Source organism: Coturnix japonica, chromosome 20, assembly GCF_001577835.2.
Source record: "Coturnix japonica isolate 7356 chromosome 20, Coturnix japonica 2.1, whole genome shotgun sequence".
Taxonomy (NCBI): Eukaryota; Metazoa; Chordata; class Aves; order Galliformes; family Phasianidae; genus Coturnix; species Coturnix japonica.
The window spans coordinates 7,175,306-7,189,025 of NC_029535.1; the positions used below are offsets into that span (position 1 = coordinate 7,175,306).

At 51.3% G+C, this 13,720-nt stretch overlaps 1 protein-coding gene across 2 annotated transcripts; it reads right to left on the reverse strand.

The window, feature by feature from the left end:
* Positions 1-658: 658 nt before the first annotated feature.
* On the reverse strand, positions 659-12,062 carry GATA5 (GATA binding protein 5). Of its 2 annotated transcripts, none has more exons than XM_015881679.2 (8): positions 11,911-12,062; positions 11,671-11,729; positions 10,376-10,975; positions 8,234-8,400; positions 3,470-3,595; positions 2,767-2,854; positions 2,005-2,129; positions 659-1,433 (listed from the first exon to the last, which is right to left on the reverse strand). In XM_015881679.2, exons 3-8 carry the CDS (start codon positions 10,893-10,895, stop codon positions 1,284-1,286), a joined length of 1,176 nt encoding a protein of 391 aa, XP_015737165.1. In that variant the 5' UTR covers positions 10,896-10,975; positions 11,671-11,729; positions 11,911-12,062; the 3' UTR covers positions 659-1,283. The 2 variants fall into 2 exon arrangements, with proteins under 2 accessions (XP_015737165.1, XP_015737164.1); XM_015881678.2 differs by having other exon boundaries at positions 11,681-11,729; positions 11,911-12,061.
* Between the last annotated feature and the right edge of the window lie 1,658 nt (positions 12,063-13,720).

A 13,720-nucleotide genomic window follows, 5' to 3' on the forward strand; every position in this document is an offset into this window, starting at 1 on the left:
ATAAATAGCTGTCCAGGCAGGCTGGGGGTTTTTATTTAGCAGTAACAAATAAAGAAGACCTTAGACGTAACTTCACAACCTCACTCCCCCTTCATTTTCCACCCATCTCCATGCTCAATACAGTTCCACCCCCAGCAAAGCACCTCTGCCCATTGCCCATCTTTCTGGTGCAGTTCCAAGCCCCATATCTTCTCATTGCCCCACTTGGATTCCAGCCCCAAAACCCACACTGAGCCCATGGCTGTGCTGATGCAATGCCAAATAACCACTCATAAGGGAACCCAGAGGAGTGAAGTGATCCGGTTGTCCTCAGCAGCACTGCAAGCACATGCTGGTGTCAACTTATGGAAATGAAGAGTGGGTTTTGTATTGCTGGCCATCATCTGCTACAACACAGCCCCAAGAAATTAATTCTCTCTTGGCTTTCGATAGAAAAAGAAGGGGTGAAATGAAACCTCTGACCCACAGGGCTTAAAGATGAAAATTCTTCACCTGAAATGTGCCCAAAGCTGATGCAAGCAAAAAGTACCTCCAGCACTGCCTCCAGTTTTCCACCCCTCAAGCTTTTCTCTGAACTTCTGGAAGACTCATTTCCGATTTTCTAATTCTTGGAGCTGGCAATGTTGAAAACCATGAGGAAATACAAAAGAAACACAGCATTTTGGAACTCTTTTATTATTTGGGTGGTTTTGACCATTCTTGTCATGTGGTTTGCCTAAAATAATAATAAAAAAGAATCCTTGTTTGGATCTGGGAAAGGAAGAGCGGTGTGTTTATTTCATGTCTGACTCATCAGCTCAGTGCTGGTACACTGAATGCTTCAGAAGCTAACACTCCATAGAGATGTTCGTTTTTAATATAAAACAGTAAATGTTTAAAACAATTATTGCTTTTTTTTTCCCTTTCTTTTTCTTTTTTCTTCTCCCTGTTGTGGCCAATAAAACAGAAGGGAGGCCACGCAGTTTACATTTTAATAAAATTAAGTTATTCGGTGCCACGTTATTACAGTCTTTATTGGAAAGTGGAATAAATTGCACACAGAGGAGTCATAGGAGGGAGAAATCACTGCGAATAAACATAGATTCTGGGATGCATTTATTTGCTGGTTGCATCTCATAGGAGGACGGCTTTCTGGGGGAAGACAGGCAGTCTCAGGGAGGCCACCCTGGGTCTCCTTGGATGCGGAGGAGCTCTCTGGTCACCCCATCCAGCTGGCGTCTTCCTCCCACATCCTCCAAGAGAAGCCCGTCCCATGGTGAGCCAGGCTATGGGCACGAAGGGTTCTAGGCGAGTGCCAGGGCACACCACGAGTCCTGCCGCAGTGGCACGCTCAGCCCTGGCTGTGGGGCCATGCTGCTGGGAGAGAAGGGGTAGTCCTCCTGCTCAAACTTGAACTCGCTGCCGGCCAGCGCCTCATCTGACTGGCTCTGCACCTGTCCCAGGAGGGAAGGGAAAGTTGTAGTTAGCCAGGAGGTAGTTATTATGCTTATCCTAATGCTGTGGCAGGGCTCTGACAGATCATGGGCACAGTATGCTATCCACAGTGCTAATTAGAGGTGCCCAGTGTACATCCCCGGGCCAGTGAGCATGGAGAAAGCATCCCAGCACCTGTCTGTACTTATTTATTGACAACGTGTATGCTTCAGACATCACTGGGTACATGTCTATTTTTTCAAGAGTGTAGCACAGATCTGATTTATCTGTTTTGGACAAAAAAAAAATCTCACCCACATGCATGACCAAGTTGAAGGGGCTCAGGCACTGCACTAACAAAGGACAGGCCACCAAATGCCCATCTGCGGGTTGACTTAGAGCCATTTTTTCCTCCAGGAAGATGAAATGGCCAAAGGGCCTTTTCCTAGGAGCTATGGAGCCTCCCAACCAGGGCTGATCCCACTGGCTCACTGGGTGTCCTCTCAATGCAATGAGCAAATTGCTTGGCTTCATCAGGGCCCCCCAGGTCAGCCATTAGGGAGTGCATGGGGCACAGCCCCTGTGCCTTACCTGCGACACTGACACAATGCCCTGGCTGGGGTACTGTGAGGTTGTGCTGGGCTCCGACTTTAAAGTGACCGTGCTGTCTGAGTTCGTAATGGAAGAAGGGGAGTTTGTGGCCGAAGTGGTGGACCCTGCAGGAAAAGGAGCATAGAGCAATGAAGGCACAATGTTAGGCACAGATTTACCCCTAAAGAGATCTGTATTTCAATAGCTAGCATTGCACCGTATGGCACAACTCTACTGCTCTCTTTCTCCACCATCAAGGCAATGCTTTGTATTTGGCCAGCATGATGCTTTGGGGTTAGTACTAGATGACCCTTGAGGTCCCCTCCACCCTAAGCCAGTCTATGATTCTATGCTTGTGAAGAATGATGGAGAATCCATTCACAGCCCAGCAGTGCCTCTCCTTATATGGCTCAGAGGGGCAGATGCTGAATGTGTCCCAGTCCCTTCAACTGGACTCCCAAACACACCATCCCCGGCCCCATTTTTTTTCTGTTGCCCACTGTAGCTCAATACTGTACGGCTGGAACCTGTTGCCCACAGAACTGGGATCCCTCTGGGATCAAGATACCAACAAGATTTTTCAACCCACATCCTCCTCTCACCTGAGGACTATGACTAAATGAAGACCCTAAAGCAAAAGCAATCATCAGGGAGAAAAAGCACAGTATGATTTTCTACTTTGCATAATTTCCTGCAGAGCAAAGCCTGCTGAGATGAACTATATACCCCAAACTCTTGAGATGGATGGGAGCAGAACTGTACCTGTTGAGGTTTTGCCTTTGGTAATGTTTTTCGGCTTCCTTTTCCTTGTCTGGATGCTTTCCTTTTTCATGGCCAGAGGTCTTGGTACCTTGACATTCATAAGGTTTGGAATGATTAATTCTGTGTTTTACTTAGCTCCTTCCCGCACATGCATTGCTTTCCTATTTACACACTGCAGCTCATGCAATGCTCCTAAAGACCTTGTCCTTCGCTAAGTGCTATTTTTCTCTGCAACAGGCCTTGGCTGGAAGATGTATAAGGCTAACAGCTAAAGCTTTCCCACAATTTATTTTTTCCTTTATTTCCTATTTTCCTTTTCCTGATTTATTGGTGACCCTTATGAGAGGGCACTACTAAATTAAACTGATGGCCGGGGCCTACACGACCCAGAGGGAGCGGTCATGGGATAAAGAGACTTGAACCTCCATGGCAGAAGCTTGAAGAAGTCTGTACAGGGGGATGGAGACTTCTCTTGGCTGACGGACATGGTACCAAAAGTTTCCACCCTCTGTGGATGAGTATTATCAACATGCCTGCCAAGAGTGTCCCATTTACCCCTTCATCTAATTCTGGGTAACCAGTAGAATGGGCTTTAATTGCACCGAGCAATGGCTCTTCACGCTCTGCTCTAGCTGTTTCCTGCATACTGGTGTCCCATGCCTACCAGGAGTGATCCCATAACCCAGCACACCCCTGCCCTCACCCCATGGAGCTTCATGTACAAGCCGCAGGCATTGCAGACTGGCTCCCCTTCGGCGTTCCTTCTCCAGAGGGTGGTGTTGGTTGTGTGGCAGTTAGTGCAACATAGGCCAGCACGTCTCGATGAAGACTTGAAAGCAAGCAAAGAAACACATGAATGCACACATAGAAAAGGCAAAGAGGAGAAGTTTCCTTTCATACAAAAACAAAATCTCCATTTACAATGATTTCCTGGAAAACACGGAGCACGCAATGTGAAGATAGCAAAATTCAGATGAAAGAAATTGCATTCAAATGAGATCACTCTAATTTGCAAGCACTTTTTTCTTAAGCTCAATAATCCTGGCAGATCTCCTCCCAGTCCATTTCACAAACCTCCAACGAGTGCTGGGAGTGATCAGGATCCAGAGCGTGTATCTCAGATGGAGACAGAAGGAAGATACCTGCCAGGCTTTCAGTGCACAAACAGCCGAAACCTGCTGTTGCTTTAAATGAACTCCACTTCTGTTTCTCTGCACTCACAACTACCACTAAAGTTAGCAACACCCCAATTAATCTCTTGTTTAAGACAACTGGAATCAATTGGCTGAGCTGAGCAGAGCCGAGCTGAACTGGCCCGTGAGTGGACCGGGAGAGTTATGTTCTGCACGTCTCGCAGATAATCTGTTCCCTCACAGGCTGCAGAAACACCACGCAAACATTAACTAATTACATATTTTGTGAGTGCTGTGATTGCTGGCTCTGCAACGTTAATATTTCCAAACGAAGAAGGGAAATATTCTGGCAGAAGCAGCAAAATCATTTCTAACAACCGTACTCTGAGCCACTGGAAAATCCATGGTCTATATACAGACATGTCAACTTAATAGGTGTTTCATTTCAACGTCGCTTAGTGCCTCACACGTGAACTATTTTAATAAGAGTAAGTATCCCAGTGATCTCAGTAGCATCACGGGCTCTCTGCATTCAGGTGTGTGAATACATTATTTAGCCCTGAGAAGAATTACCCTGATTCCTCTCAAAGGCAGACGATAGGTGATGCAGGCAATAAAGAACTCCCTGTTTGTTTATCTTTCCATTACTCCCTGATATCATAAGTAATCAATATGACAAATGAGGTGGGGTGAGCAGGAATAAAAATGAAATGTTTTTACAAGGTTAGCAGTCAAAGAGAGATCAGCGTTGAGTTTCAAGAGACACCAGTGATGAGCCCACGCTTTGATTCAGTGGTTGCAAAGTGTTTCTCAGAAAATAGTTTGCCTTTCAAGAAATAACAGGGCAAAAATAATAATATGCTGATGTATGAGCTAACAAGCTGGGCACAGAGGTCTCAAAAACTTGTCTATAATATGGGGCATGGTGTCACAGAATGATCCTGGACCTGCTATAGAGCTTTCTTAAAGCCTTAGGGCCACCAAGACTCACCCTCACCCAGAGGTCCCTCTGCATAGGTGGCCATCCTAAGGTGCTCAGCACCCCACTCTGCTCCCATAAGGGCAAGGCCCTGAGGTACATCTCCTGCCACAGGAGTGAGGGGGAATTTGGAGCCTGGCATGGGCTGCTGAGATCTGTCATCACCTGTGGATGGATAAAGGCCAACGCAAAGTGCTTTGGAAAGCCCCGAAATTTCTGAGCAGGCCCCTGGGAGGGAGGGAGACACTGTCCTGGTGTCACACTTTGCTGGGCTATCTGCTGAGCCATCAGTACCTGCCTATGTTTGTACCTCCTGCACAGCAGACACCATCCTCCATGGCCATACATTACAATAGAAAACCCAGAAATCCTGTGAGAGTTTGTCCCTACCCCACAGCTTGCCCATTTAGCAAGAAAAAAGACAGTCAAGGCTACTTTTGCTCACTGAAGGACGACAGTACAATACATTATAACTGGTTTCCCAGCAGTTCCCCTAAAAGAAAGCACATTGCTGTCTGCCTCCACCCCACTGCTTTTGTACCACTCTGACCTTGTCTAGGAAGTTGTTGACTTCAACATTGTGCTCCAGTGTTTATTTATACAAATGCACCGTACACTCAAACAAAAACTCTTCACGGACCCGGCTTGACAGCCAAGTGCTGCTGATAAGCTCGAGGAATGATGAGCTGGTGCCTATCACATTAACCATGTGCAAGTGCTGTTTGGACATCCCAAAAAATTTGGATCCAGCAGGACAGGTCCCTCCAAAGGGAGGCCAAAAGCTGTAAAAGACTTTGCTTTGCTGCTTTTATACAGCATGACAGAGGGCAGCTGATGGCAATGGGAAAGTGTCTGCAGCACATTGTTCTGATACACTGAACTAGCTAAGACTCCAAGCCACTGAGGGACAGGGTCAGTGGACACGGTGGTGATGGGCTGATGGCTGAACCTGATGATCTTAATGCTCATTTCTATCCTTAATGATTCTACGATTCTAAGTCAGGATGGTGTGGGAGCTGCTGGGCACAGGACTGGGTCTGCTGCCAGTGCTGCCCTATGCAGCTCTGCTCGTACCATGCTCCTGTGCTGGGGGGCTGCTCATGAGCAGAGGCACCCAGCACCAGCAGCTGCTCTGGGGTGAGGAAGGTGGTCTGGCTTTTAGGGCTGGGTCTGAGGTATCATCCTGTGAAACATATCAAGAAATTCTGGCTAGGAAGATCCTGCCTAAAATAAAGTGCTGCTCCCCTCCTCCCCTAAGAAATATCCTTCCTTCTGAAAGCCACCGCGCTGTGTGTCCTAATACAGACCGAAGAAAAGCAGCTGTCCATGCTGCCATCATCACAGAAAAAAAGAAGAGGAAAAAATGGACTGGTTATGACAGGACAACTACATGAGCTGCAGGCACCATCTGCACGGTGCTCCATGTGCCACGTTGTTCCTGCTGAGGACTTGCTTTGTGAAAACACAAGTTGGAATAACCACAGCACAGCGCCTGCTTGCAGAACAAAGGTCATAACGAAAAGAAAACTCAAAATAAACCCTTTTTCCTCTCTGTGCCTGTATTTCATTGTTCCTCATTGCTCCTCCAGGAGCGTGTTTCACTGCGGGCAGCCATCTCCCATGGGTGCTGCAGTGACAGCCTCAGTAGTGAAATTATTTGGGGAGAAATACCCCAAGCCTGGGAAGCAGGGAGCAGTCAAGGTGGTGGCTTTGCAGAGCACACCCAGAGCCTTCTTGTCCAACAGCAGTGGGTCCTCCTGTCCACTACCTTGTTGCCATATGGCACTGCAAACTGGCAGAGCAGACACGGTTTTGAAATCTTTCATTCCCAAGTCAGAATGGGAAGTCAAAATTACAGCCTCTTTCCTTTTCCATGCAATAAAACCCTATCAGGTATTTCAGCCTCACTGAAGTGTTTCCCCTGTGTAAGAATAGCAGCTCTTTCACTTGGGCTTTATCACTGCATTGATAGCCAACATAACAAAACGGTTGGAAATGCTGTGATAATTCCCGTCTTGTCCCCACAAAACAATCTTAAACCAGAAAACTTTGCTGAAATGTTTATTTCAGCACGGGTGCTACTGATCGCCCCGTGCCAACAGCAATGGACAAAATACTGGGTAATGACTAGACCTGTCCCAGTGCCTGCATGGAAAAAGCTGCTCAAAGAGCCCTGGAAATTCAGCCGCTGTTGTGTTTTGATGGCAGGCTCTGAAACGCAGGGTTTGAGTTTGACTTTCAATACACAGATTGTGTTTGCTCCAAAGAAATGAGTAGAGTTACTCTGAGATTTGCAGCTCAGTGAAGACTGGAGCCTGCTGCTGGGGTGAATATGTAACGTAATTACACTAAAAGAGACCAGGAACCTTTTGGTGAGATGGGCAAATCCCGTTGGATAACATAAAATGTATCACAGAAATGCACTGATTTGGGTGAGTTGTCATTACAGAATGATCTGCCACGGAGCCTCTGCTCATTTCATTTTGCAAATAGAATCAAATTGCCATGATGAAAAGTGGAATGAAGCATTTTATGCAATCCCAGATTTGTTTCTTATCGTTTCCTTGCACAGAAACTCGTCACTGTTGGGTTACTGCTAACAATTTGTTTTGCAACACACAAAATAACTGCGGGAATACACCCGAGCAACAGCAAAAGGAACTCCCAGCTGTTCCCCAGCATGGCTCAGGCAAACATCCTGTTTGTAATGACTGCTTCTGATGACAGGCTCTGAAACCAAAACTGTTACCACCAAATTTAAACATCCCAAAGTGACTGCACACAAGAAAAGGGGGCTCCTTTCCTCTCTCACGATGAGATTCCAATTGGAAGAAGCCCAATGCCATGATACTGGGAATTAATGCTTTATGCTGCTGTGAAACAAGGAACTACCAAACCCCAAATCTTCCCTTAGGAGGTTCCAGGTGTGGTAACTGTTCCCCACCTCGCTGCCACCACAACCTGCTTGGGATCAGCCCTGTCTTTTCCAACTGCTCTGCTTGCACATTCAGAACCAGCACACAATCACTACTGTAACAGGAAAAAAGCAACAAGCCTACACTGGGAACAGAGTCAAGAGCAGCCTGTAGAGCCCTATACATTCCCAAACTGCAGGGACCCTTCCAGTCACTGCTCCCCCTTCTTGGTGCTGAGCTCCAACCTTTCAGGAGCAACGATTCTACAGTTTCACTCCTTCTGAATTTCTCTGGCTGACATCAACAGCATTTATTCACCATAAGACTGAGAATCCAGCAGATCCTTAACACAGAGATCCCAAGAGCACACGCACCAACAGCAGCCCCCAGAGCTTGCCCTCCAGCCACCCCCGTGCAGCGCAGCAGTGTCCCCATCTTACCAGCCTCTTCTGGGGTTTGAGCGGCCGGTTGATGCCGTTCATTTTGTGGTAGAGCCCGCAGGCGTTGCACAGGTAGTGCCCGGTGCCATCCTTCCTCCAGAGCGGGGTGGACATGGCCCCGCAGTTCACACACTCCCGACCATCCCCGGGGAACTCCTCCAAATACTCTGGAAGAGAGAGCCGAGGTCAGGAGCCAGCCCCATGCCAACGTGCCACCACTGTATGGGGCACTGCAGGGCCCATACCCTGCCCCATACCCTCCCCCATACCCTGCTGTCGCCCTGCACGGGACAACCAGGAGCTTGCCTCCATCCTGCAGAGCATGGAATAAAAAATCCTTTATTCTCCCCCCACAACTTCATCTTTCAGTATTTTGCTCAGAGGTAAAGTATTGGGGATTTTCATCTACCCTCAACCCAAAAATCCCAGAAGGGCTATGGATGCCCCTAGGAACAGAGCAGAGTCCAGCTGTGATGTTATCCCTGACTGGGCTGTAAAATATATTCCTAATTATCACCACGGTAATGATGAACCCGGGGTAAAAAGGAGCGCTTTTCCCGACTTCCATCGCTGTGCGGTGCTCACCGGGGGCTCCGCGCTGTGCGGGGTCTGCATGGAGATTCAGCACCGCCGGCCCCACTCAATGCCCAGCAGCCACGTACGGCCCTCCCGGCCCCAAATATCCCCTCAGTGGGGCTCATTCGGATATTTCTCCTCTCCCGATGACCCCCGGAGCCGCCCGGCTCCAGCACTGCGCGTTGCTTTGCAGCCCGGAGCAGAACGGAGCGAACCTCCGATTCGAGATCAGTATTTTCCCACTTTGTCCTCCCCCCCCAGCCCCCCTTTAGAAATAATTTCCTTCGATCTAAACGCTGTTTTCTTCCAAAGAAAAATACTCTCTCTCTTCCTCCCCTCCCTTTTATTTTCGATCGCGTTAAAAACGATCCGTCTGAAAGAAGGGATTAAAAAAGGCAAAGAAAAAAAATAAAAAGAAATAAAAATAAAATGTGTGTTGGGAGGGGATAAAAAATTACAAAGAGTTAATTAAAAAAAGAAAAGAAGAAAAGTAAAAGTTAAAACAAATAATTTAAAAAGCAACCCATAATTCATTAACTGGGGGAAAAAAATGTATAGTTTACGCTACTTAACAGCGGTTTACACTATTCAAGAGCAAAAATAAACGGCACAGAGGACGGCAGTCTCTCCTCCGGGTCCCAAAGCAGCGAACTCGAAGTGCAGGAGACCTTTCCTCCCTCGGTAGGAGCGGGGAGACCCGACCCCGCACAACTCAACGGATTTTCCGAGACAAAGAGAAAATCCTGAAAGCGAAGCGCTCCCGAGCATCCCCGGGTGGGAGGTAACGCCAGCGGGGAGGGGGCTGTGTCCCCGCTTCGCTTTGTTCTTGGGGTAAAGATAAGATAATTTGGATCACCGCAGTCAAGATGATAACGCGGCTGAGGTCTTGAAGTGGTTTTGAAAGGGCTTTGCGAGCCGCCGCCGGACAAGGATGCGGGAACACCCCCGGGGAGCATTGCTACAGAGAGACCTGCAAATTGTTTCTATTTGGGTCCTGCTTTAAAGGGACTCTGCGGTTTGGGTGCAGGGAACAGTGAGGGGCTCGAGGGTCAACGCATGAACCCCTCCAAAGGCCGCGGGACGCTGCAGCTGCGGACCTGTTTGGGTGAAGGCGAATGAGGAGACCGAGAGTCTGTCCGAATATAAACTCATTTACCACAATAAATTACTTAAAAGGGTGGGAGCTATAAATCTGCCCCGCTAATTTAAACACAAGGGTAAGTATTGAAGTACAGGCACAAAGTCGATATTGTGGAGAGGAGATATCGCGAGGGGGAGGGGGGGGGTGCTGGACGGCCTCTGCTCCTCTGTCCTCTCCTTTGAAACGCGTTCTTTGCCCTCCGTGTAACACAAACACACACACGAGCACACAGAACGCTCCGTTTAGAGTCAGCCCCACGCTCCCTCTACCCCGGACCATCCTTCCATCCCTGCTTAAAATCTTCTCGACGGGAAACAAAACCCACGGCGCTGCTCACCCCCACCAAAACACCGCGTACGGGGGGGATGCTCCGACTCGAACCGAGAGAATCTCAAAGCCCAGAAGCGGCGGAAAAGGAGACCTACCGAAGGTTGACCTGCGGCCGGGCAGGGCCGCCTGCCTCGTCTGCAGGCTGTGCAGCACGCTGCTCTCAAAGTGTCCGGCCGTCCACGAAGGCGGTAGTTCGGGGGTCACGTAGGTGGGGTAGGGGCTGGAGTAGGACCCGTTAACAGAGCGCACCAAAGCGTTGCCGTACTGCTCCCGGCCCCCGCCGCCCAGCAGCAGGGGACCCTGGTAGGCACCGTCACGCCCCGGGGGGCTGCTGCCCGGGGGGCTGTGGGGGTACGAGAAACCCGATGGCGGGTGCGGGCTGCCGGCGTTGAAGGCGGTGGTTTCGCCGCTGCTCTGAGCCCAGCCCGGGGGGTTGGCGAGGTGGCTCTGGTGCGGCTCGCAGCTTTGCAGGTAGGGCAGCGTCTGCAGCACGGAGGGCACTCGGGTGGTGGGCACGTAGACGGGAGAGCCGGCAGACGAGTGCAGGAAATTGCCGGAGTCGTGGGAATAAGCCGACTGGCCATGGTTGGGGGCGAGAGCCAGGCCCTGATACATGTTCCGTCTTCGGCGGCGGCGGCCGCTCAGGGCCCGGCCGGCTGCGCCCCGACGTTGCCGAAGCTCTCACTCAGAGGCACCTGAAGGGCAGAGCCGAGAGTCGCGTCTGAGCGAGACCGAAGCACCCCACAACTCTCCCGGCCCCCGGCCCGTCCCCGTGAGAGCCCGCAGACCCCGGCCCGGGGCCCTTCTTGCTTCCCCTCGTGAAAGCGCAGCTTTTCTTAAAGCGGGAGCTTTAACTTATATATATACGCAGAGATATTTATCTCTCCTTTAAGCTTTCCTCTGGTCCGCTCCATCCCACAGGGTCGAGCAAAGAAATCCACTGAACGAACAGCAGCTCCCGCGGCTCCGTCCTACCCGGCCCCGTCCCAGCTGCTCGGGCATTTCCAAAGATCCGAAAAAAACAGATTTATATATATATATATATATATATATATAAACCAAAAGTATTTCCTTTCACATCTTTTTTTCTTCGAGCTTCAGGCCTGCAGCAGGCACCGGGGCCTGGTGGAAGGGCCGGTGGAAGGGAGATGCGGGCTGTGCCAGGCACCCCGGGGCGCTGCAGCCGGGGGCATTGGGGTCCCGGCGATGTCGGGCAGCGGCCTCGGCCCAGGGGAGGCCCCGATGTCCCCCAGCCGCCAACGCTGCCGTTTTCTTGTTGAAAAGAGAAAAAACGCTCCATCGGCCTCCCCGTGTTGATGGAGCCCTTGCAGTTTCAGGGGAACCTCACCCCCCAAAAGAGCATCCCACCCCCGGGTGCCTCATTCCTTACCGATACTCACATGGCAGCGGGCCGGGAGCGGAGCCGGGCATGGCCGGGTGGGCATGAAGCTGAGCACAGACCATGCAGGGAAATCCCAGGAAAATCAGAATAACAATAATAATAATAATAATAAAATAAAATAAAATAAAATAAAATAAAATAAAATAAAATAAAATAAAATAAAGTTTATAGGAAAAAAACAAAAAAAAACAAACCAAAACAAAAACACCAAATAAAACTGAAAACTACCACCACTGTCCCCGGGCCGTGCGGGGCCGGTGCTCTCTCCCCCGTTCCTCCCTCCTTCCCTTCACCGCTGTCTCCCGTGGGTGCGTCCCCGACTGCGCCCGGCGGGGAAGTGGCGGCGGCGGCGGCGGCTCCGGCTCTTTACGGCGGGGGCCCCGGTGCGGCCCGGCCCACGTGACGGCCGCCGGGGTAGCCCCGGTCCCGGCGAGGTTTGGGCTCCTCCCGGCAGGGGGGGTTGGGATAACGTCCCTCCAGCTCCGCTCCCGGCGGGGGGGGACGCTCCTTTCGGTTCTCCCCTGGAGCGGGGCCGTGGGCGCCGGTAGGACGGGGACAGAATGCGGCCCCCGAGGACGACCCGTGTCCCCCCCTTTCCTGGTGACTCCCCTCCCGCCTCCAGCCGCAGGGATGGAGGTGTCCGCCCGCCCCCGGGCTGGGGGTGGCTCCCGGCTTTATTTTTTCCTGGGTTTCTCCGCTGTCCCAGCGGGAGGCGATGCCCCCGCCCGGTTCCTGGTTTCTCGCAGGAACCAGCGGGGAACGCACCGAGAGCTTTCCGACGTGGCGAAGCGCTTTTCCTCTCCGAGCGAGAGCTCCCGCTCTCCTTTGCAATAAAACCCACAATATCGGGGACAGGAACCTCACCAGCAGGGCCCCCACCTCTCCGTGCACATCCCCAGATGCGCGTGGTCCCGCTGTGTCCGGGGCGATGCTTGCAGCCGTGCCCGGGTCTCAGCGCGGCTCCAGCCCCTCACCGCCCCGTCGGGTCCCTTACTGTCCCCATTCCCTCAGCGCTGCCCCATTCCCGGGGCTCTGCTGTTCCCTGGGGAATCGCGGCCTCCTCTCTGCAGCTGACAGCGCAGCAGGGACCAGCAGCGGTCCGGGAAACAACAGAAACCTTTTCTCCAGTTTTCCCCGTCGGTTCGTCCCCAGGAAAGGGCGGCAGGAGGGGAAGGAGCATTTACATCCCCGCGTTCTCCTGACCTGGTAATTTTGTCGATTTAACTCTCCTCTGAGACAGGGCAGAGGGACCGGTCCCCACCGGCCGCCAGCACGGTCCCTTCCTTCGGAGCGAAGAAATAATTTCGTCGTTCTTAGGATTTGCTTTCGGGAACGGCTGTCGGGATCCGGCCCCGACTCCCCCCTATCTCCCCCCCCGAGCCCCCCTCTCTCGGCAGCCGAGCTCCGAATGGTCGGGGGAGTCCGGCCCGGCTCCGCGGGGACCACCGCTGCGGGAAGGGTGGGAAATTTCGGCTCCAAAATAAACCGGGGCAGGAATGCCAGCTATTTCCCTCCGAATAATGCGAGGCAACTGGCTGGGGATCTCTACTTATTTCCTTGTTACATTCGGGAGAAAGCGGCCGTTGACTCCCGTCCCTCGAAACAAAATAATTGTTATATTTAAAAAGTGAGCTAGAAAAAGAAAATAACACCGGGAAGAAACGTCTCCGAGGAAAACCAGCTCCAAACCCGCTGCGGCCGCGGCTGAAGCACCGCCGGAGCTTCGCTCGTTTCGATTCGGTGGTTGGGAGCGTGTGAAGCCGTCGGGCTCGGCCGTGCCCGCGGACGCGTGAGTTCCCGGGAGTTTCAATTACAAAGAGTCATTTCGTGGTGATTTAGTCTTGAAAAGATCAAAAATAAAATAATAATAACAACAACAACAACAAAAGCGTGCGAACCGCCCTGAACCATCGCCTGTGGTGTTCAATTAAACGTAGGAACATTGCAAGAAACGAGGCTCTGCTGAAATCCCGGGGTATTTTCTCTAGCCTCACCAAAACCTGCCCGCAGACGCGTTGTCTGTGCGTGTGTTCAGCCC

Bases quoted from the DNA above. Each gene is read 5' to 3' on its own strand.
- GATA5 (XM_015881679.2), bottom strand. From the start codon at position 10,895: ATGTATCAGGGCCTGGCTCTCGCCCCCAACCATGGCCAGTCGGCTTAT. The intron at 2,855-3,469 runs GTGAGGGCAGGG...ATGAATGTCAAG, and splicing joins TGTACATGAAGCTCCATGGG to GTACCAAGACCTCTGGCCAT. The intron at 2,130-2,766 runs GTACAGTTCTGC...CTTTTCCTGCAG, and splicing joins CAAAGGCAAAACCTCAACAG to GGTCCACCACTTCGGCCACA.